Below are 25186 nucleotides of genomic sequence, written 5' to 3'. Positions count from 1 at the left end.
TGACATGGATAACAGTATGGTGATTGCAGGGTGGAAGAATGGTGGGTGGAGATGGAAAGTGGTATAGGGGGGATAAATGGTGATAAAAAATTAAAAATAAGAAGAATAACCATACTTTCAATGCCTACTCTTGAAGGGTGGTCCCTAAGAGCTACTCATTAAATGTGATGAAAATCTTAAGAGTTGGCCAGCCAGTGTGGCTCACTGAGCAACGTCCAATGCACCAAGAAGTCACTGGTTCAATTCCCAATCAGGTCACGTGCCTGGGTTGCGGGCTTGATCCCCAGTAGGGGCGTGCAGGAGGCAGCCATTCAATCATGGATGTTTCTATCTCTCCCTCTCTCCTCCCTCTCTTTAACTCAAGAAAGAAAGAAAGGAAAGGAAGGAAAGGAAGGAAAGGAAGGAAAGGAAGGAAAGGAAGGAAGGAAGGAAGGAAAGGAAGGAAAGGAAGGAAAGGAAGGAAGGAAGGAAGGAAGGAAGGAAGGAAGGAAGGAAGGAAGGAGAAGGAAGGAAGAAAGGAAGGAAGGAAGGAAGAAAGAAAGAAAGAAAGAAAGAAAGAAAGAAAGAAAGAAAGAAAGAGAAAGAAAGAAAGAAAGAAAGACAGATTAATAAAAACATTTTTAAAGCGCTTAAATCATGGAGCACTGCCCTGTAGAGTTTAATTCATTTAATTATTCAATAGATATTTATTAAGGACTAGTGCCAGGCCCTGCGGATACAAAGTAAAACAAAATGACAGCCTCTCTAAGATGACACAGTCTCTTATCTTGTCAGTTTAAAAATCAACTAACAGCCATAAAACTAAAAGGCAGCCTAATCTGAGAAAATCACAGGGAACATGAAATCAAACACATATAACAATCAATAAAAACCACTTTTAAGAGCTCTGTTTAAAAAGGAAGGCAGGTATAAAGGAAGATATGATGAAGAGACAAAGACATACAAACCATAAAGAGACACAAAACAAGGAAGAGAAGATACTAAGAGATTCATGATGTAATTAAGCAAGAAGCTGCAAAATGAAACTGGTACCAAAACATGAGCAGAACTATGTAACACACTGGTGTAGGGTGACTTTAGGTACTAGCCTTATAGGTATCTGCTTTTTCTCCCTTTTTAAACCTTGGCACGAGTTAGTGGTAAACATATCTAAACATAAATTTCTGTGGAAAAGTAAATCAAAGCCAAAGCAAAAACCCTCATCATACCATATTATGCCATCTATCTATGTATATAAGGCTAAGTGACCATCCAACCATCTGACCGGCCAGTGCTATGACATGCACTGACCACCAGGGGGAGATGCTCAACACAGGAGCTGCCAAACTTGCAGTCACTTGACAGCAGTGGTTCTAGGCTGATGCACCCGGAACCAGAGAGGAGGGAGCCTGATTCCACTCTCTAGCAATCTGGGACCCCTTGGGGGATGTCAGAGAGCCGGTTTCAGCCAAATTCCCACAGGCCAGGCCAAGGGACCTTACCTGCTGGAGGGTCCTCACTCTGCAGATGCCCCAGGTGTAGCCAGCCTGGGAGGGACCGCTGGAGGTTGGCTCCAAAGTGTGTCTAGCCCGTCTCATGTAGTCCTGTCCCCCTGACACCTTCTAATTAATTTCCTTTCAATGTACCCAAATCTGGGGCACTAGAACAATATAAATATGAATGTTCTAGAAATATGTGCTAAAATGATCAGTAAAGTTATTATGAAGTTGGGATCCAGGAGTCACACTGTAATCCCAGGCTCCTGAAAATTTCTGAGATTTAAGAAGAATATAACTGCTTTCCTCATATCCTTGTCTATGGCTATAAATATAGCTTTTAAGCCACTGAATCATCTATGCTCAACAATCACCCAAAAATCTTTCAAAACAGAGTACTCCTACTCTAATCCCATCATATGAAAATGAAGGTAACATTAGAAAATCATCATTTCAATTTACCTCAAAACTACTAACATTGTTTAAAGGATAATGAAACTAACATTTGTTATGAGAAACAGAACATTATCACTTCAGTGTATGAAAATAATTAAGGATATATTTTTAAATGGTTGCAGAAACATGTCAGTACTGGAGGAAAACTTTTAGTTCTCAGATTCACATTTAGTTCTAGTTACATGCAGGTGTCAGTATAGTATGATAGAAGATGAAAGAGCTCAAGGGATAAGAACTGAGAAATTTTTATTAAAATTCTACTGTGAAAAAATAATAATATGCAAAGATATAGTTATGTGGTAAGAAACCACCACCCTTATTACACAAGAAAAGATAAAAATAAAAGGTACATGTTCTTTTAAAATTTCTTTCAATAATTCTTACTTTTCTTTAATAAAGAACTTCTGGTATATCTACATGTTCAAGGTATTTACATTCCAACATAGTGAATGCTCTTTATTCTCCTTGCCCACCTTATTTTTTTAATTAATAGATTTTAAAGAACTCTAAATTTTCTGGAGAAATTTTTGTAAATTTTATGGCTGCAACAGTACAATATTCCATGGATTTTATACATCCCAATGGTACAGACCCAGCTGGAATAACCCCATTCTATCAAAAAGCTCATTTCCTCAACTAGATGAGGTGATGACAGACTAGAGCAGCGTGTAATTAGGCAATGCCCTGCCTCTCAATGAAATCTAGTGTTGAGCATTGGTTGATTAACATACTGCAGTGAATTTAAAAAAAAAAAACCTTGTAAAGAAAAAGCAAGCATCTACCTGTCTAAATGATGTTCAGAGTTTAACTTGGTTGCAAAAGCTTATCAAATAAAAAATACATAATTGACACCATATTTTCACTTTTCAATTATATATGCATCTAACTTATTTGATCATAAGAACAGTACCAATTTAAGCATTTCCTCTTGAGATTGTCCATAACTATAATTATAGTACATTCTAACAAAGTAGAGTAAAAATGGTTCTTTAGCCACTTGTTTTATTAAAAGCCATCTGCTACAATAACACATTGGAAGACAGAGAGAAGACAGGCAGTACCAATAATCTGACTAGGATAAACACGGGAAGCTTTATCTATTCATACAATGCTCAACAAACCAGAGACTTGCAGAATCTTAAAATGGTTGAGATTTTATTTATATTCCAAAAAGATTTTTGCATCAACTGCCAAAGTAAAATTGGCAATTATTGCCCTTTTTGCTCTCTGATAGAGGTTCGAGCACATGCTCTCTGCAGTTTATAAACTTGGCCTTCTTCTTTGAAAGTTTATACTGTTTTATATTTAGCCAATAGAGGGTATTTTTCAGTTCACTGATTTTAAAAACTAATATGCGTCACCATCCTAGCACAGAATTTAAATACAGGTACTCAAACATTTATTGAGTAGACATTATATTACTTGACAAAACTCTATTACATCAATCCTAGGTTATCAATTAAATATTCTCATATCATACCTTTTTGATACAACATGTATTCTGCAGTTCTTCATTTCATATGTTTATTCTAACAAGAATAAACCTGTATTACATTCTTCCCATTTAGCAAGAGACAAGCACTGATCCGTGGACAGTGGATGTATTTGGATAACTGGGGTGGGAGTGAGGGAAGGAAAGATTTCACTTTCTAAGACTCCCTGGATAATCCAACCAAGTCACTCACTGACAGGTGAGTCATTACATAAATGCCCCCTTACAATGCACTCCCTCTCCTAGGCTGCTCAGACATATTTAATTCCCACCTGGCTCACCCAAGCAGAGCTGCCACTTCTTCATCTATATTCCACACACATGATTAAAATATCTATTATTCCCTATATCAGAATATACTCGACCTATCTCTGTACAGCCGGGCTTCCCCCAAAGCTACACTCTTCAAGAGCAGTATGAACTCTTTTCATCTACCTAGCCCTAGAAACCATAGAGAGTGCAGTCATAAAAGGTGCTCAATAAAAATTCTGGGGACAGGTTAGAAGGGGTTTAGGTGGGGGAAAGGGGACATATGTAATATGTTCAAACAATAAAGATTTATTTTTTTAAAAAGAGTTACTGAATAAATGAGTGTGTTAACAAATGAATGAAATTAATGACTGCCGTGCAATTTTGATTATATCAGACAGTCATTAGGAGTGACTTTTAGAGAATATCATTTGACTTTATAATATACTTGAATATGCATGACCACTAAAATAATAACTCGTTAAATCACTACAAAAAAGTCAAATTTTAGAATTCAAATATTACATGATATATACCAACCAGAAAAAAAGACACACAAGAAAAGACAAATCTGACACTTCATGCTTCTATTAAAAAGATTCTTCTCCATCCCATCAGCTGTTATTCACACCATGGGTTCTTATGAAAATCATTTGACTGGAAGTTGTCACACATATTAAAGTAGAAGTCTACACTGACACCATAGCCATTGTCACTATTATTATGTTCATGATATAATATCATATTAGTAAAAATAGAAGCTAACCTTAAATACTTCCTACATGCCAAGCACTGTCTCATTTTATTCAATTCCCACAACAATCCCATCGTTTGCTTTACAAATGATGAAACTGAGGCTTAGAAAATTGGGATAGCTTCTCAACATCACAAATTAATATGTGGGAAGAGTGAGACTCAAATCCAGGAGGAAAGGTTGGTGCCCACTCTAGAGGGTGACCGTGGCTTCAAATTCTAAGCTCGGCTCCTTACTTACTAGCTTGGGACCTTGGGCACATTCCTTACGTGGTGCTTGGTATATACGGTAAAACTTTTATCATATATGAGCATACACTGTAGTGTCAGGAGTTCATAAATAATATTTTAATTTTCCCCCCAAAGTCTGAAATCTTGAAAGGTATGAATTAACAAAGCTTCTAGCTGCTACCCCATAAGCAGCCATTAAATGTAATTTGTTATTTATATGAAAAAGGGATCTGACATCCAGAATTATCATCTTTGCACATTTTTGCTCAGATAGCCCAATCAATAAAAACTTTTCTAAGCATAAACTTCTAATATATGTCTATTTCTTTCAATATTTATTTTTATTACACACCAATACTACTGTATTATACTATTTTTTTAACATTGTCTCCAAATTCTCTGCAACTATTTGTACAAATTTAACCATATTTGAAATTCCTGATTTCAGATTTTTAAGTAAGAAGACATAAAGAGATTTTATAATAACACACATGTAGTTTTCAGTGGCAAAATCACAAAGTGGTATTTAAATTGCCAAATATGTCAAATGCCACTCTCTATAATAAGTTTATTTCCACAGCAGGTACTCTGTCACCCATCATCATAACATTATTTCTTACTTGAAGGGATATATCAGTGTTTTTTAAACATCTTGCTATTAACATCATGTGACAGCAACTTTTCAAAGCATTCATCTATTCTATGAGTTAAGGTTAAATTAAAACTAAATAACGTATAGACCCACATAATCAAGCACATGAAAACTGTAAAAAACTGTAATATTCTGAAAGTGAACATATGAGTGCCAGCACCACTGCTATTCAGCTCCAAGCTGTGCAAACCCCTTCTTCTTTCAGACCACTCCTGAAGCACATGGGACAAGTGGCCGTTGGGCCCAAGAACCTAGTGAGATCTCAGTACCACAGCACAGCAAATATCAGCATAGCAAGTACCAATACAGCTTCATATCCTTGTATGTTTGTATTTGAAAAAATATATAAATGAAACTTTAGACATTGTCCCCATGGATCATGCACATGCCACTGTAGAAAACATTAATCATAAAAGATGGTTTAAAATCTGAATTTAGCGGTGACTGAATGTCCTAGATACTCAAAAATATTTGTGGAAGGGAGGGGGCAAAGAAGGAAAGAAGTGAAGAAGGAATTAGAGGAGTTAAGGTATTATAAAAGTTGATAAATCCTGAGGAACAATGTCTTGGTTATAAAAAAAAATCACATTTATGAATTAAAAAAATTTTAAAGTTGCTATTATTTTAAAATCTACGTTTTAGAGCAGATTAAGAAATTAGGAGCTGAGACCTACAAAGACAGTCTAGGATTGAGAATTACTTTTACCATGTTCTAAAATCAGCCTTTTAGACCTAAGCAAAAGAATCTACATTGAATCTAGGGGCTCTGATGTGGGCAGCTGCCTACATCATTGAAGTGCAAGATTCCTGAGGCACAGAAGACCTTTTAATTTCACTTTAAGTTAATTTGATTTTAAATCTATACTAGAAGCCAAGTATATTGTGAACAAGAATAACTACATAAATCTTAAACAACAACAAAAAGGGGTTACTTTATTTCACTTAAAATATAAATATATTCCAATTTAGTAAATAGTTATTATAAAGTCACTCACAGGAAAAAATGAAAGCCAAGGCATAAAGTGTTCACAGCTGACTGTGGTGTATTATTTCCACTATCCAGCAAGGGTTCCAAACAAAAGGCAGAATTATTCACTGTACCCCATCAATAACATTTTGAAATAGGTCCAAAGCATTATTAGATTTACGATTTAAATGTTGTCCAGGAGCATAACATGAAAATAGCTTCCTACCTTTGTGATGAGAACTCGGTATATATCCAGCATTGCCTGGTTGTCATGGCAGCCTGCTAACAACTGCCATACCTCTGCCCTCAGAGCTTCAGGGACGCCACTCTTCACCAGCGGGTACAGTCCTTTCGGTCGTGCACCAAGGTTATTGTGCCTGAAAAAAACAAGAAAATAAAACATTCATACACCCCTCACCACTGCTGAACTGCTGTTGTTATGAAAAGTATGTTAATGAGTTTACATAAAGTATAAGCCTGAGTCAAGAAAGTATGGGGAAGAGCATGAGGTAATGATAGAGTTTAAGCTCTGTGATGTCTTTGACTATGTTCCTTGATCTTATCTTCTTTATTGAACCATCTTATTCTACCATCAAGGAAAGGTTTTTTTCTTCCTCTCATTTACAAACATAATAGGCTTAACACTTTGGTTAGGAATTTGACAAACCTAGTCTCCAGATTTTATAATGAAGTCATAAACCTTCCAACCCTTGGATCTATAAATACACATCTTCAAATTAACTCAAGAGTCTCTTAGGATATGTACAGGAGATCATGATTTAAAAAAAACAACATTCATTTGACTCTTAAGATAAAAGTAGTTTAATTGTTCTTATACTTTATTGTACATTTTTAAAAAAAACTTTTCTATAGTTTCTTCTGGACTGACTACCTGCCTACACATAATCTTATATGTATACTCAATTTAAAAATAGTGGTTTCCATATGCCTACACTGACATGGCAGAATCTTTGCATTGGCAAGATTATTTATTTTATTAGCATATGACATCATGATTATCTTTTTTAAAACTTAATTATAATAAATATAAACAGAGTGCCTTTTTTGATAGTTCCAGATTAAAAAATCCCAAAATGTAAAGTAATATAGTCAGAAAGAATAAAACAGACTGAGTTCTAGTTTATAATCAGTGGTGAAATGAGTATTTCTAAACTCTACAGCCCCTTTTTGTGATAACTGTCATGGTAGAGAAAGAAAATGGAACCCTTTAATAATGCTATCTATGTGTGTTGGCATACAGCATAAAACTGACTGCTCTGAGCAATGTTATGCCTGGAGAAATAATAAGGAAAATATGTCTTTCAAAATTAAGTTATATAAGACCATACTGGGGAAGACCTAGATAAACTATCCAGCAAGGGTTAGGTAAACATAAAGAGTATTTCTGAATTTTAACTTTTATGCTTTTAAAAATTCATTAAAATGTTAAGATATATGAACACATATTTTAATACAATAAATTATCTATATATATAAAGATGTAATATGTTAATAGGTCCTAATGGTGTCCTAGTCATGATTGGTCAACAAGCTGGAGCTGGTGGGCATGGATGGGAGCGGAAGTCTTGCCCAGCACTATCTTCACACTGTCTTGGAGGCAGAGGCCGCTCCCAACGGAGGTACATTCAGGTGGGTGGGGACACAGATAGAGGGGCCTGGCCGAGCTGCGACGCACAGCTTGAGAAAGCCCAGAGTGGACTCAGACATTTTTTCCTGGTGAAGGGACTGAAGTCTGTGTTCATGAAAACACCTTGGCAGCTGCGGCAGCTGGCAATGGCAGCAGCAGCAGGGTGATGGGGGTGGTGCCTTCCCCTGATCAGCCCGGTTACCTCCTGCAGAGTGAGGCCAGAATGCAGCTTAGGCCTGATCCTGTAGGTGTAGGACATCCCCTGAGGGCTCCCAGATTGTGAGAGGGGGCAGGTTGAGCTGAGGGACCCTCTCACCCCCAGTGCACAAATTTCATGCACTGGGCCCTTAGTATAATATAAAATCTAACTAACTCAACATCAATTATGTAAACATTTTCATTAAGAAAAATAAATTTTTACCATCTTCCTAGCAATTCTCCCCAGGAATACAGGATCTTCTCAGGACAATCCTTAGATACATCACCTGTTCCACTTGAGAGTTCATTATCACTCTCTGCAGAAAAAAAAAAAAACATAAAAACAAAAGCAAAAAACATTATGAAAAAATGAATTCAGCAATGCAGCAGGATATAAAATTAACGCCCAGAAAACAATGACATTTTTAAAATATATTTTATTGATTTTTTTACATAAAGGAAGAGAGAGGGATAGAGAGTTAGAAACATCGATGAGAAAGAATCATCAATCAGCTGCCTCTTGCACACCCCCTCCTGGGGATGTGCCCACAACCAAGGTCCATGCCCTTGACCAAAATCGAAACTGGGACCTTTCAGTCCACAGGCTGACGCTCTATCCACTGAGCCAAACCAGTTCCAGCAACAATGGCATTTTTATACATCAATAATTAACTCTCAGAAATACACACACACACAAACACACACACACACACACACACACACACACACAAATCCCATATACCATTGCAACAAAAAAATTAAAATATTTAGGGATAAACTTGACCAAGGAGGCAAAAGACCTGTATCCTGAATACTATAGGACGCTGAAAAAGAGATAGAGGAAAACATAAACAAGTGGAAGAATATACTGTATTTATGGATTGATAGAATTAATAACATTAAAATATCCATACTACCCAAAGCAACCTACAGATTCAAGGCAAGCCCTATTAAAATACCAACAGCATATTTCATAAATCTAGAATAAGCACTCCAAAAATTTATGTGGAACCAAAAAAGATCCCAAATAGCCACAGCAATCTTGAGAAAGAACAACAAAGTTGGAGGAATCTCAATACCAGATATCAAGTTATACTACAAAGCTACTGTCCTCAAAACAGCCTGGTACTGGCACATGAACAGGAATGTGGATCAACATAACAGTGACCCCAGAAATCAACCCAAGCCATTATACTCAATTAATATTTGACAAAGGAGCCAAGAGCATACAACGGAGTCAAGACAGTCTCTTCAATAAATGGTGTGGGGAAAACTGGACAGGTGCAAGCAAAAAAAATAAAACTAGACTACCAACTTATACCATACACAAGAGTAAACTCAATATGGATAAAAGACTTAAATGTAAGTCATGAAACCATAAAAATCTTAGAAGAAACAATAGGCAGCAAAATCTCAGACATTTCTTGTAGCAATATATTTACAGCTACATCTCGTAGGTCCAAGGAAACAGAAAATATATGAAAATACATAAAAAATAAAAAATAAAAAATAAATGGAATTCCCATTTGAACCAGTGATCTCACTTCTAGGAATATGCACTAAGAAATCTGAAACACCAAAAAGTAAGAATGCATACACCCCTATGTTCACAGCAGCACAATTTACAATAGCTAAGATTTGGAAACAACCCAAGTGCCCATTAGCAGATGAGCGGATAAAAAAGCTGTAGTACATCTACAATGGAACACTACACAGCTGTAAAAAAGAAAGAACTCTTACCACTTGCAACAACATGGATGGACCTGGAGAGTATTATGCTAAGTGAAATAAGCCAGTGAGAGAAAAATAATTATCACATGATCTCACTCATGTGGAATCTAATGAACAAAATAAACTGATGAATAAAATAGAACCAGAGACATAGAAGCATAGAACAGACTGACAGATTTCAGAGGAAAGGAAGGGGTTGGGAGATGGTGGAAGTGATTAACTGAGAAATTTATATGCATGTATGCATAACCCATGGACTCAGACAACAGAGAGGTGAAGGCCTAGAAGGGGCAGGTACAGGGTGGAGGGGTCAATGGAAAAAAAAAAACACAAAAACAAAGGGAACATCTGTAATACTTTCAACAGTATATAGATAAATTTAAAATAAATAAATAAAATCTATATGCCAGGCACTATTCTAAGTTTTGCAGGCATTATCTCATTTCATCCTTTAAACAACCTAATGCGGTAGTCACTACTAGTTTGCCCACTTAGAAGATGAAAAAACTGAAGGCACGAAGAGATTAAGTAACTTGCCCGTGGTTACCCTGCTAATAGAGAGATAGGATTCCATCTCAGTTTGAATCCAGAGTCTAACACTACCTCTCCATATAATTTTTCCTACCACATTTCTAAAGGAGGCTGGGCTTGGCATTAGCAGGTACCAGTCTGTGCCAAGTGCCAACATCTAGTACATGCTGAAGCCAAAGCCGAGAATGGAAAAGCCAGGCCAAACTAAGTTCCTTTTAGTCAGTTAATATTACACCCTGTTCATATCTTATCAATGCATTTACTACATTTTGCTAAAACTGGCTACTTATGGGTCTTTTTCTTCAACTAGACCACATGTGTCAAACACAAGGCCCGCGGGCCAAATCCAGCCCGCCAGGCCTTGCAATGTGGCCCGCACCGCGCTGTCATCACTGCACTCCGCTGTCAGTTTATGACATTGTCAGTTTATGACTGTTCAGTAAACCATTCGGCCCGCGATTTAGGCTGGATTTTAGATTTTGGCCCCTTCTCTGATTGAGTTTGACACCCCTAAACTAGACTATAACATCCTCAAAGAAAAGAGTCATGTCTTATTTATTTTTGTGTCCATAACACTTGGCCCACTAAAATTTTATTAAACTTTTATAAGTTTGATAAAACCTATTAAGGAACTAACTTGAACTACAGATGGCTTTCTAATGATCTGAGCTGATCCAGGAATCTGCTTAAAAAATAGAAGAATAAATCATTAATGTTTCCTTTAGAGGGAACATCCTGAATAGTAACTCTACATTTTTCAAAGTCTGTAGTACAGGCTTTTCAAACGGAGAACACTGGCAAGTGTCAAGTATCCTCTTGGTTTTCACTGTAACTAGAGAAGCTCCATTTCCTCTGCATATTTATTAGATAAATGGTGGCAAAATGAAATTGTATTGCCGAAGTCAAAAAGCACCAAAACCAGTTTGGCTCAGTGAATAGAGCGTCGGCCTGCAGACTGAAGGGTCCCAGGTTCAATTCCAGTCAAGGGCATGTATTGTACCTTGGTTGCGGGCACATTCCCAGTGGGTGATGTGCAGGAGGCAGCTAATCGATGTTTCTCTCTCACCGATGTTTCTAACTTTCTATCCCTCTCTCTTCCTCTCTGTGAAAAATCAATAAAAATATATATATATATTTTTTTTTTAATTTTAAATGTCAAAAAGCCTTTCATACATCCACATGTGGGTGGAGGGCCAAAGAATCTCAGCATAAGTGATCTATAACCAGTGTCTCTCCCTCTCTATCATTCACATATGTAGACTATTCTTATGAATTATATTCTTCAATGTGCACAGTGAATTCTCAACTAAGGGCACACCCTCTGAAGTAACAATGCACTCCCATATATTGAGAATTGCTGTTCTACATGTTATTCCAATTTGAAAAGCTCTCATAATCTGATATATTAATATCCTATGAGTACATTTATAACTTAGAATATATTCCTTTCCTTTTAAAAAAAAATGTGATAAAATTCAACATACAAAAAGTGACTTACATGAAGGTCAGCTACTCCACTGAATTCAAACCACAATCCATACTTCTATTCTTAGCCCTAAAATATGGCTGCTAGTCACAGTGAAAGGAAAGGCAATATGTTGCATCATTCTATGATTTGGGTTTATTATTTTACTTATGCAAAGTATCATCCTCTTTTTAAGAAAAGAACTAAGAATGAAACTCAAGTTTTCTTACACAGTTTTAACCCCTCAACTGAATAATATGACCATTATAAATGTTCAATAGAAATCTTACTTTGTGTAGCCTTCAAGGGAATCCAAATTCTAACCACTGGAATTCAACCTGTTTTCCTCTGAGTGTCTGTACCTCTAACATCTTGAATTTATTTTATTTTATTTATTTCCAGATTGTAAGCTCTTAAAGACTGGAACTGTTCTTAAGCATACAATATCTGCTGCTTGTATATGACAAGCAGCAGAAGACTCAAAGGTCTCTTCTAATTCAAAGATTCACTAAAAATTGCAGAGGTGGTTATTAGCTTAGGGACTTAGTTTCTCAGTAAAAAAAAAAAAAAAAAAAGGCCTGCTTTGTACTTTGTTAATTCTAATAAAACAAGAATAAACTATTTCTCATACTAAAAAAAAAAAAAAAAGGAAATATGCAGCGGGATCACCATCACCAGAATGTGTACATGACCAGCACAGTGGTCACTACCATCTTCTAGTCTGAATCCTAATCACTAAGTTGGCAGCGGAAGTGGGTTAGGGGGTCAGCGTGCAAGTGCTCCTAGACACAAGGGTTCTGAACTTCGCAGGCCACCTACCTGTGCCTATGGGACTAAAGTCCAGAGGACGCACTTCACAACACAGAGAACAGCTACAAAATGTTGATGATAGTCCCAGACGTGTACATGTTCAATAAAAGTTAACCCCAATTATTACTATTAACACGTCATAGCAGCAGTCTCCAAGGCCTATCACAAAAATAAGTTCCAAGATCTATATGCTTCTAGGCACCTTCTAAACTAGGGGTGTGGAACTCAATCAGAGAAGGGGCCAAAATCTAAAATCCAGCCTAAATCGCGGGCCGAATGGTTTACTGAACAGTCATAAACTGACAATGTCATAAACTGACAGCGGAGTGCAGTGATGACAGCGCGGTGCGGGCCACATTGCAAGGCCTGGCGGGCTGGATTTGGCCTGCGGGCCTTGTGTTTGACACATGTGTTCTAAACCTTACCACCACTGACAAAGTGTAGGGTCTCCAGATTTCACTAGAGGTCAGTGTCCGGAATATTTACATTTCTTCAGTCAGATGAAGCATGATTAAGATGTCTTAATCTAGCATAAGTACCTGTGATTCGACTTATAGCCATCATGCCAAGAAAAGTAGGTCCTGGTCAAAGAGGAAGCAGGCCTGAGTGACCACAGTGTGACAGAGAAGGCACCGGTGAACTTCTAGGAGGAGGGGAGAGAATTCTAAAGGAAGGTAAATTCCCTCCCCTCAAATTAGGGTTATTTCTGATTTTCTAGGAGTTTTGATCTGTATATCCATGGTATGCTGGGATCCCAAAACATTATATACCTCTTAACAGATAAAAATCCAGAAGGTGGGGGTCTGAGTGGAAAGGAGGAGTGACTCCCGTCCCCCACACTACTGCGAAAGCAATGCTCACTGTCTTCCTGACGCCCCTTTAGACTAACATGCAGGCAGATGTACAAACCTAATGAGATGTGTAAAATTTAACTGTAGGTATTATGAAGTATTAAATCTCTGATAGGAAGAGCAATATAAATGAGCTTTAATAGTCATATAGGCACTTACAAAATTAAAATTAATATTTGCTACCTAACAAACATATAAAAAATGCTCAACCTCACTTTGTAATCAGGGAAATTAAAATAAAATGAGACACTACTTGTCCCTAATCAGAGTGGTAAAGCTTTAAAAGGCTGATAATATCTGCTGTTTGTGAAGGCACAAAGGAGAGAGGGTGCGGAGCGGGCATACATTTGCAGTCTTTCTAGAGAGCAATTTAGTCATCCCATTAACAACCAGATCGGGCACAGCTCAGGAGATCAATCTAGATATCCGTGTGTGTGCGTCGGAGTATATGCACAAGGAAACCTATTCTTTACAATATTTGCTATAGCAAGAAAGAAAAATGGAAATTGCTCCTAAAACCTTCAAAGGAGAAATGGAAACGTAAATTAAGCTATATTCATGCCAAAGAGTACTAGTAGTATATGCAATTAGAAGGAGTGAAAAATCATTTAATGAAGTGTTCACAATAAATGGTTTAATGAAAAAAGCAAGTTACCAAACAGGATATACACAATGTTCCTTTTAGAAATGGATACATATTTCTCCTGAGAATTACAGTGCATGGACAGAGGGGGTCCATTTTATATTTATTTACATTTTTAAACATTAAAGAGAAAGTAGACTCCATATTTTTTGTGTGTTTGTTCTCTGAGTAATACAATGCTGCTTATCTACCCAAATCATAAATCTGGGACTGGCTTTACAGACAATTTTTCAATAGTTCTGTTAATTTATTTAAATGTTCCAAAGATTTGATTAAATAAATGATTTTCTCAATAAAAAAACAATTTAGTTGATTTGTGTACTTGGAAAAACTGAAATGACAAACCTACCAACAATATTTTCTAGGGAAAACCAGAACATTATTATAAGTTCATTTCAAAGAAAAATTCCCTTGATGTTTTTTATTACATTCTGTTCATCATTTGTCAACAACAATAATTATTTTAAGAATTCCAGTCTGTTTCCAATCAATCTCTTTCTTTTATTAGGCTACTATTTAAAATACTATTGATATGTCATTGTTAATAAAATTTTATCTTCTTCTTAGCATAATGGATCTAGACAACCTTTTCAAACACATGCTTTACTAAACCACTTAGTAAAATATAGTTACACATAAAAACGTTAATAGAGAGAAAAATAAAATCAAGTCAATTCTATATAAAAACTGTATGTCATTTAAACAGTTGCATTGACTCTTCAAGTACAAAGGTTACTTACCCATCATTTAAAGGTCAGCCCTACTATCAACAAAGACATTTATAAAACCAAATTAAGCCTTCCAATCTTCAAAAAAGAGTCCCTGTATAACTTTTTTTTTAATACTAGAGATCTGGTGCACAAATTCGTGCACGGGTGGGGTCCTTAGGCCTGGCCAACAATCAGGGCCAATGGGGGCCGGCCAGCAGGGGGGAAGGAGCTGCAGGAGTTGGCTGGTCAGGGGAAGGGGCCAAGGGAGGTTGGGACTGTGGGAGGTTGACTGGCCTAGGGAAGGTTGGCTGTGGAAGCACACTTACCACCAGGGGGCAGCTCCTGTGATGAGGGTTGGCCTCCTGGAAGTCAGTGCGCATCATAGCAACCAGTCATTCGATCATTCGGTCGTTTGGTCATTAAGTCACTTAAGCTTTTATATATATTCTAGTGGCCCAGTACACAAAATCCGTGCACATTAAAAGGGAATTAATTAGAGGAAATATTTTAATATTGCTATTTGCCCTTTCTCTATAATAGAAGTGTCAGAGATAAAAGGAAATTAGTAAAATGTATGTGAAAATAATATATAAATGTATTAATAAATAAACAATAACAAAATGACATAACAACAACAAAGACATGATATAAAAACAATAAAAATATATGAAAACAACAAAAACATGATATAAAAAACAACAGTGATGTAAACAATGACTGATAAAGTGATTAAACTTATTCTAATATCTTCCCAAATACCACATTAAGAGTAAAAACACTTTCAGAGTGCTTGACTAATTTCCCTTGTGAAGAATTATTTACAACTTTAACTGTAACATCACGTGCTCTTCCAGCTCGAGAGAAAGCAACATATAACTGACCGTGTTCGAAAACGGGTTCAGGTAGAAATATTCCTACTCCGTCTAGAGTTTGTCCTTGTGATTTATCGCAAATGTTGGCATCACGGGAAACTGTCGTCGAATTAATTTAAATGGAAGGCCAGTGTCAGATGGGGACAAATCAATTCTTAGAATCAGAACAACATCTCCCTCTGCAGATCCTGATAATACTTCAGCTTTGATAATGTTAAGTCATAATATTTTGATAATAAATCTTCAACTCAGCGCTGGGCATGGATGCATGCAGACAGCGCCATGTCCCAGGTCAGGAACACAGGCAGGCAGCTTCACCTCAGCGCTGGGAAGATACGCATGTAGGCAGCGTGATGTTAACACTGGGCAGGCCTGCACGCGCCTCTGCTGGGGGCGGAAGTCCCCACCCCCATCCCTGTCCACCAGCTCCTGCCTGCGTAAGCCTCCATCGGGAGTGGCCTCTACCTCCTAGACAGCATGACTTTAGCCCTGGGGAAGTCCCCCTGTCCCCATCCCCACCCGTGTGTGACTGGGACACCTATCTGGGACACCATTAGGATCAATTAGCATATTACCTCTTTATATATATAGATAGATTTGAGGCCTGGTGCACGGATTCGTCCCCCAGCCTGGCCTGCAGGGATCGGTGGACCTCTGAGCCACTGCAGTCCAGCCTTTCCACCAGCTCATCAGACTCCAGCCCACTATCTACATAGATCGTGCACAGCATTAACTGGTGCAGGAAGTGGCAGTGGCCAGGAAGGAGCCCAAGCCCGGGCTGGGCGCTGCAACTCTCCCACTCATCTCGACCCCACTGTGCCTGCCGCTGCCGCCACTGAGGCATGCAGGGGGAGTGTCGGAGGAGAGGCTCGCAGCACTGCAGCTGTGCCCACCAGCCATCAGCCTGGCATCTGGCGCCCATCTGTCAGCTGAGCAGCACTCCTGCTGTGGGAGTACAATGACCACCAGAGGGCAGCTCCTGTGTTAAACATCTGCCCCCTGGTGACCAGTGCACATCATAGCTACCAGCTGTTCGACCAGTCATCTGGTTGTCCGATCGCTTAGGCTTTTATATATATAGATGACAGCTTTGTATGTAAATATGTAAGATTTCTATACATTTGAAATATATTTCAATAAGACAAAACAAAAAATCATCAGGTCATGAGATAATTATTTCCCTTAAAAAAGAAATAAAGGAATTGCCCAAACCGGTTTGGCTCAGTGGATAGAGCCTGCGGACTGAAAGGTCCCAGGTTCGATTCCAGTCAAGGGCATGTACCTTGGTTGCAGGCACATCCCTGGTAGGGGGTATGCAGGAGGCAGCTGATCAATGTCTCTCTCATTGATGTTTCTGACTCTCTCTCCCTCTCCCTTCCTCTCTGTAAAAAAAAAATCAATAAAATATATTATTTTTTTTAAAAAGAAATGAAGGAATGAAATTTTGTATTATCTTAAAACTTTAGATACCAAAGATTTTCCCCCTTGATTCCCAATTATTCTATGGATTAAATTAAGTTAGGAGAATGGGATTTTATTAAATAGTAAGGAAATTCCATTTCAGTAAAACTTCAAGAATTTCAAATAAAAACAATTTGGTATATAATGTGAACTCTGAATATTGATGAGAAACATGAGCTTTCACCCAAACTTGAGGTAGCACCAGCCCCAGGGCTAATCCAAGATTTTGCATAATATATTTTACTTAATTCAACCTCCCTCTTATCTTCTAATATCCTTTCCTATTTAGCCTTTGTTGATAAGGGAATTACAAAGGCAGCCTTTTAACAATGTCTCTAAGACAAATTATACATTAATCTTAATCTCCATTTTTCAAGAAGTTTGAAGCATGAAGCCTGGCAAGGAAGCATCACATTAGCTGGCAATCAGGAGAATTTGGGGGTTGGAAATGTGAGGAGGCATTTAATCACACTTAAGTTAGAAAGATAAGGAAGGACAGCTGCATGCATACTGGAATGACATGAAAATAGCACTAAGTAAGAAAGAACTATAATCAGGGGTCCTCAAACTTTTTAAAATGGGGGCCAGATCACGGTCCCTCAGAGAGCTGGAGGGCCGGACTATATGAACTACTAATTCCTACTGTAACACCTCGGCTGCGCTCACTGCCCAAAAAACCTGGCGGGCAGGATCAGACTCCTCTGCGGGCCGCATGTGGCCCGCGGGCCGTAGTTTGAAGACCCCATAGAATCTATGGGGTACTAGTTAATTCAAAATTAATTTTCTAACTTCTGAAATGAATATTTTTAACAAATTAGAAAACATATATAAAGGGAAACATGATCCCTTAATTCATATCTATCTATCTATCTATCTATATATATATATATATTATTGATTTTTTACAGAGAGGAAGGGAGAGAGCTAGAGAGTTAGAAACACTGACCAGCTGACTCCTGCACATCTCCTACTAGGGATGTGCCCACAACCAAGGTACATACACTTGACCGGAATCGAACCTGGGACCTTTTAGTCCATAGGCTAATGCTCTATCCACTGAGCCAAACTGGTCAGGGCAATTCTTGATAATGAATCTTTACGTTAATGTTTCAGAAAATATAAATAGTATATCTACAAAGAATTAAATAAACCAAATTTGGCACTAGCATACAAACAAAAAATACCAAAATAAGAATAATAATAAAAGAATACCAAAAATAACCAAACCTAAAAAAGATTAATAAGCACATAGAAGCATTTTAAAATAATATTTAACTCTTTTCTAAATGCATATAATATAAAATTTATAACTCATATTTGCTATATATTCACAATATTAACTATAAAATTGAAACTTAAATTTTATGTAATATATTTATATTTTTTTAATTTTTGGATAAAATTGTCAAGGTTGATTTTCTTACCAAAAATTCTACGTCATATTAACATTGAAAATCAATCATCCCTGAAAAAGCTTATATAATAATATAAAAACCATATTTATGATAGTAAGATGCACTTTTTCTATTGGATTATGCATTTATGATGGTCTGAATTAAGTACACATTTGGGAGTTGTCAAAACAACCAAGAGTATAGTCGTAGCCTGCAAATTACCAAATTGTTTAGGCATACTTAAATACTAAATGAGAAAGATGGATGTCTATCACGAAACTGATCTGAGGAAACACTAACTCTAGCATGCTTCTCTTTTTTTCTTGCTACTTCTCATATTTCTTTTCAAACATATTTTCTATGAAAAACAAAATCGACTCATGAAACTTGAGATGTTCTAATTAAGATAGTTTCAAAAACCAAGAAAAAAATGCTTGTTTTGTGGGGGTTTTTTAGATAGCATAGCCAAACCAAATACAAAAACAAAAATATGCAAAATATACTAAACATAAAAGGTACAACCAAGAGTAACGCTTATCTATTATTATTGTGAATCTGGTATTTTACAATTAAGCATGTATCCTTAAGGAGGTCATACTGTACTCCCCATCTGTTGCCGTCTTGTAACTTGCTATCCATGTTACAAGTAACTAAATACAGCAGGTCCTCGAATAACATAGCCTTATCGCTCAACATCATTTTGTTATATGTTGATGAGATGCCATAGGAACTCAACTCTCCTTTATAGCAACTAGCCCATGGTAAATTGGTTTCATTATACATCGTTTCGCTTGAAGTCACAAAACCTATCAATGACATTACTGTACCAGTCTTACTGTACCAGTCTCAGGTCAACCAACAGAAAGCCAGTTTGAAATTCAGATGAAGCAACACCAGTGTGCCTCATATTTCAAAAGCAGGAGCCATTCAGAACATGTGGGAGTATATGAGGCTGACAAGGTCATTTAAAAATAATCCCTATAATGGTGCATTGATAAAATTAACTTTCCACTAAGATTCCTTGCATTCAAATTAGTACTCTTTAACACACTTGGTTTTTCTGAACAGCATTTGAAAAATATGCAAAGATACCTTAATCCATTTTATTTTATATCTTTCCCCAAAAATTAAGAGCAATTTTAGTTCTTTTAAATGTATCCCTTTTTAGTTAAATTACAAGCTAAGGCAAGACAATTTAGAGTGACTTGAACTTCCATTTTTGCTTTGACAGGCAAATTGTTGAAAATAATTAAATAAAAGAATATTCCAATCACCCCAGCAGTAAAACATTTCTATGCCACCTCCGGCTCTAACTTTTGATGCTTGCGTTGACAGAAATGTCAATTACAGAACTAATAATAAAGTGTATTGAAAATGTATGAAACGCCTGATCTATAAAAGAATAGGAACTATTACTTCCTACTCTGTGATTTTTGTAGTTTTAATATAGGTGATGGCTAATAAATATTCAAAAGACAAGGTGATATCTCAAGTGTTGAAAATTTGCTAAGAAAAAAAGTGAAAAAATTTTAGAGAAATCTGGTGACTTGCTTTTATTCAGACCATACAGAAGAAGCAGAAATTGAAAACTTTATATATGTTTTTCATAATTTTAAATTCAGAAGTGTTATCCGTGTTTTTTCTGTCTTCTTCACTACTAAATTATTTTGAGACATTATAAAAGGAAAAATATTCATTATTATAATATTTGTTATAACATATATTGTATTTTTAATTTATTTACTAGAGGCCCGGTACACAAAATCTGTGCACTTGGGAAGGGGGGAGGGAAGTCCCTCAGTCTGGCCTGCACCCTCTCACAGTCTGGGAGCCCTCGGAGAATGTCTGACTGGCAGGGAGGCGGGAGAGGCTCCAGCCACCACCGCTGTGCTCACCAGCTATAAGCCAGGCTGATGAGCTCCTCTGCCCCCTGGTGGTCAGTGTGCATCATAGCCATTTGGTCAGTTTGTATATTAGCCTTTTATTATTTGTTATAATTAATAGGATTATTTGTTCATTCATTATTATTCATACTATTTACTGAGCAATCAAGATCTCCTTGAGAAGGTAACATCTGAGAAAAGATCAGAAAGAAGGGGGCAGAGAAATTGGCAATCTAGGAAAACCAAGAGTTCCAGCCAAGGGAACAGTAAGAGCAACAGCCCAGAAACCTATGTTTGTCGGCAAAATGGCAAAAGGACAAGGGTGGGATTTGTGAGGCAGAGAGAACAGGAAATGAGATCAGAAAGGAACAAATCAGAGAGCAAGACTGCATATGGCCTTGTAAACCATGATAAAAGAAGTCTGGCTGAAAGAAATGAGAGGCCAACAGAGGGTTTTAAGCAGAACAATAATGTGATCTGACAAATTTCAAAAGGATGAAATTTGACTGGTATGTGGAACACAGGCACAGGATTGCAGGCAGGAGACCAGTTAGGAGGCACTGCAATAACCCAACACAAGAAATGACAGGCCCAGTGAGAGGATTCTGGGCTCCGAGAAGTTGCCACTGGCTGACACAGGAAGACTAATAGGCTTCAGCCATCTTCTCCACCTAGAACATGGGTTCTCTCTATAGAATAAAAAAGAAGGAAGCAAAACTACTCAGAAGACAGAATTCTGGAAACACGTATACACTTACTGTAAGACCTAGCCAGTCCACTCCTACGTTTTTACCCAAAGCAAATGAAAGCATATATTCACCAAAGACTTGTACTCAAATATTTATAGCAGCTTTATTCCTAATAGCCAATAGCTAGGAACAACCCAATGGTCATTAACTGGTGACGAGATAGTTAAACAAACCATGGTATATCTTAACAATAGGTTACTATTCAGTAGTAAAAAGGAACCAAATACTGACACAACATAGATAAATCTCAAAAGTACTATGCTATGTAAAGATATCATATACAAAAGACTGTACTCCATGATTTCTTCTACATGAAATTGTAGGAATGGTAAATGTAGTGGCAGAAAACAGATCACAGTTGTGAGGGATCACAAGTGAGGGGAAAGGATGGACTCTAAATGGTATAAGGGAAACTTTTGTGTGATAGAAAGTTTTATATTATGACTGCACGGGAAGGGGGGGGGGGGTCCTTGGGAAGGAAGGTCCCTCAGCCCGGCCTGCACCATCTCCAATCCAGGACCCCTTGGGGGATGTTCAACTACTCTCCCGTGCCTGCCTGATCACCCCTAACTGCCTCTGCATGCTTGCCTGACGGCTCCTAACTGCCTTGCCTGCCTGCGTGATTGCCCCTAACCACCTCTGCCTGCCAGCCTGATTGCCCTTAACTACTCTCCACTGCCAGCCTAATCGCTCCTAATGGCTCTACCTGCCTGTCTGACTGTCCCTAACTGCCTCTGCCTTGGCCCCCACCACCATGGCTTTGTCTGAAAGGATATCCAGAAGACATCTGGTCTATCCAGTCTAATTAGCATATTACCTTTTATTAGTATAGATTCTGCTGGTGGTTATAAACCACTTGTAAAAATTCAATGAACTATATACACTATAAAGAGTTACATTCCATAGTACATAAATTATATCTTCATAAAGTTTTTTAATGAAACACTTAGAATAATGTCTAGCATATATAAGCATTCAATAAATATTAGCTAAAAAATAACCATTATTTTTATGACAATCCAAGAAAGAAATGGTTTCATAGATAAAAAGAGTGAGAATTTTAAGATGCTTTTTTCAAAATGAGATAAATTCAGAAATTTATTTTTTATAAATCCTACCCTCTTTGCAGATAATATAAGGGCTTAAAGTAAAGATCTGTCATTAAGCTCTAGTTTCTATAAAAAGATTACTTAGCACAGAGTCAAATAGGGCTGACTCTCATGCTAGAGATTCAGCAGCATCCAGGTATCACACTATTTCAAAAAAGCAAGTGGTAAGTGTTATATAAAGCAACAACAAAAAAGTCAGAAGTGAATAATGCCTCATGAGAAGTAGGACATAACATTTCACTGAAATTCTAATAGCACTTAAGAGAATTTGAAACTTCTCATTAAACACTTCAAAACTACTTCAAATAAAATAGGAAGCAAAACAGCAAAGCGGGGCTGTCAAATTTAAGCAGTTGCATAAGTGGCAATGGGGACTATACAACCAAGAAACCCAATGAACCAAATTCTCTTTGCATCTACCAGAATCTAGCCTGAGAAGGGCAGAGACGAAGACACACGCTCGCGTGAGCGCGCGCACACACACACACACACACACACACACACCACATCTTTGAGGATTATAAATAAAGCAGCTATATAAAGAAAAGGAACTGAGTAAGTGTCCCTTCTTACCCTCTTCTGCTTCATCCTCCTGGGGTGACATTGGGCCCCCTCCACTAGTAGGAGTGACAGGTTCCTCCTTCTCAGACTCTCTCTGTAGACTCACCACCTCATATATTGCATCTCCAGCACTGGTGTGATCTTTTCCCTCAGTCTGAGAAAGAGATAAATATGTGTTTCAGTATGAGAAATGTGAAGGAAACACTATGTTTCAATGGTCCATTAAAAAGTGCTGAAATGAGTCAAAACCGGTTTAGCTCAGTGGATAGAGCATCGGCCTGCGGACTGAAGGGTCCCAGGTTCGATTCCGGTCAAGGGCATGTACCTTGGTTGTGGGCACATCCCCGGTAGGGGGTGTGCAAGAGGCAGCTGATCGATGATTCTCTCTCATCGATGTTTCTCTCTATCCCTCTCTCTTCCTCTCTGTAAAAAATCAATAAAATATATATATATATATATTTAAAAAATAATAATAATAATACAGTGCCTGACACATAGGTACTTAATAAATATCAGTAGAATGAAAGACTGGCAATGGTTACCTTCTTCCTTCACTATAAAACAAAAATTATGTGTATTACCTACTAACACTGTCTAATTTAGGCATGTCTTGGAAACCCTACTTTTGTTCATTTAATATTAAGATAACTTTAAAATCTTACTAATAAGTCAAATAATATACAGGGTGGGGCAAACATAGGTTTACAGTTGTTCATATGGAAAATAAAATAATAATAAATAATAATACAAGAATAAACTGTGTTTTGCATACTTACCACTATAAACCTACGTTTGCCCCATCCTATATTCATATAATAGAAATAATTATGAAAAGTAATCAGGTATTACTTGAATATTTATTCATTATAACTTTCTGTGCCCTGTCTCTTTGGTTTTAATTATTATATATAAAATGAAGAAAAGTTGTTTTAAATATAGAATCAATATTTCTATTAAGTATATTGATACTTTACAAGTGCACATTACAAGTTTCTAGGGGGGAAAGTACATAATTATTACACTGTTGTTGTTTTTTTAACTTACATTACCTAGATGTGAATTTTTTCAAATACTCTATTGGTTGACTCTACACATCATTAATTACAGAAATTTTATGGCTTTTTATTGCTACTTAAGAAACTATCTTGACATTTAAAAACAATGATAGGAAAAAAAAATGTTATTTCATGAGGAGAACAAAAAGGTCCTACCTGTTTCAACCTCATGAAGAAAGTCTCCGTGAAAGTCTTTCTGCTGAAATACCAGAACCGCTCATTTGCAGGGTATACACGCACTACTGTCTCCAGGAGAAAGCGGACAGGCTCCACCACCTCCGTGACTACCATATCCACTGCCACCGTCATGTACACTCGTTTATCTGCAGCAGAAATATTCTGTGTTTTATGCTGGCTTTATTATTCCTTGGTTATTTAAGAAAACAGTTTCCTCACTTACTATCACATTACCTTCTAAATTAAATTTTAAAGGTTTTCATGTCAGTTTGATTAAATAGGTAACAAAGTATTCCAAATATATTTCTCAACACACAGAATTCTGTTTTAATCAGCTGTCCAAATCTTCTCTGACAACTTTAATATTTTTTCCCAAAATCAGGTCTTACTATAAAAATAAAGTAAAATAAAATCTTTAGGATGTCTTTTACCTTAAAACTATCTTTCAGCCCTGACCGGTTTGGCTCAGTGGATAGAGCATTGCCCTTCGGACTAATGTGTTACATTAAAACAGATAAAAACGACTTTACTTATTTTTTGAAATTCGGGTATTTTATTCTTCAAAATTATCAACTGGCTTTTTTTTAAATCATTTTTGTGGTTTCTTTCTGAATAATAATAAGAAGTTAATATGCTGGTATTTACAAGTTTACTTCCAGAAATAAAAACTGGGTGTAAAAATTACTTATTCTTAATATATGAAAAGCTAAATTTTATACAATCATTATTTTTTCTCCCTTTTTAGCCCTCAATATAAAATAGCTTGCTGTGTGATAAAATGCATGCAATTTATGGAACTGGAAAAGACTCTTTATTTAAAGAAATTTGAGAGTAATTAGCATTTTAATATTCTTCATTAATATATTATACTTTCATATCAGTATTCACTAATGCTTTTGTGTTGAACCAAAAGTCTGTGGGTATAAATGAAATATAAGACAAATATTTTTAAAAATCCATTATTTTCTCAATATAAATTATTATTTGAATGACAGTAAAGAATTTAGTGTAAGATTATAATTCATGAGGTAATTAATGTATAATAAGTTTGAAAGCAGATAAT

General features: G+C 36.8%; 1 protein-coding gene across 4 annotated transcripts in view; it reads right to left on the bottom strand.

Moving 5' to 3' along the window:
- RABGAP1L (RAB GTPase activating protein 1 like) overlaps nt 1-25186 on the bottom strand; it is a 367897-nt gene that overhangs the window by 279837 nt on the left and 62874 nt on the right. For all 4 annotated transcript variants that reach the window (XM_084865199.1, XM_084865197.1, XM_084865196.1 and 1 more), the window contains exons 10-13: nt 24103-24269; nt 22904-23045; nt 8345-8438; nt 6502-6652 (exon numbers count right to left, since the gene is read on the bottom strand). In XM_084865199.1, coding sequence (XP_084721325.1) covers nt 6502-6652; nt 8345-8438; nt 22904-23045; nt 24103-24269 — 554 coding nt within the window. The remainder of the gene's footprint in view (nt 1-6501; nt 6653-8344; nt 8439-22903; nt 23046-24102; nt 24270-25186) is intronic.

The sequence above is a fragment of the Pipistrellus hanaki genome (assembly GCF_964339955.1).
Source record: "Pipistrellus hanaki genome assembly, chromosome: 18".
NCBI lineage: Eukaryota > Metazoa > Chordata > Mammalia > Chiroptera > Vespertilionidae > Pipistrellus > Pipistrellus hanaki.
Note: the sequence above shows the minus strand (reverse complement) of the source record. Positions and strands in the feature narration are given on the sequence as shown.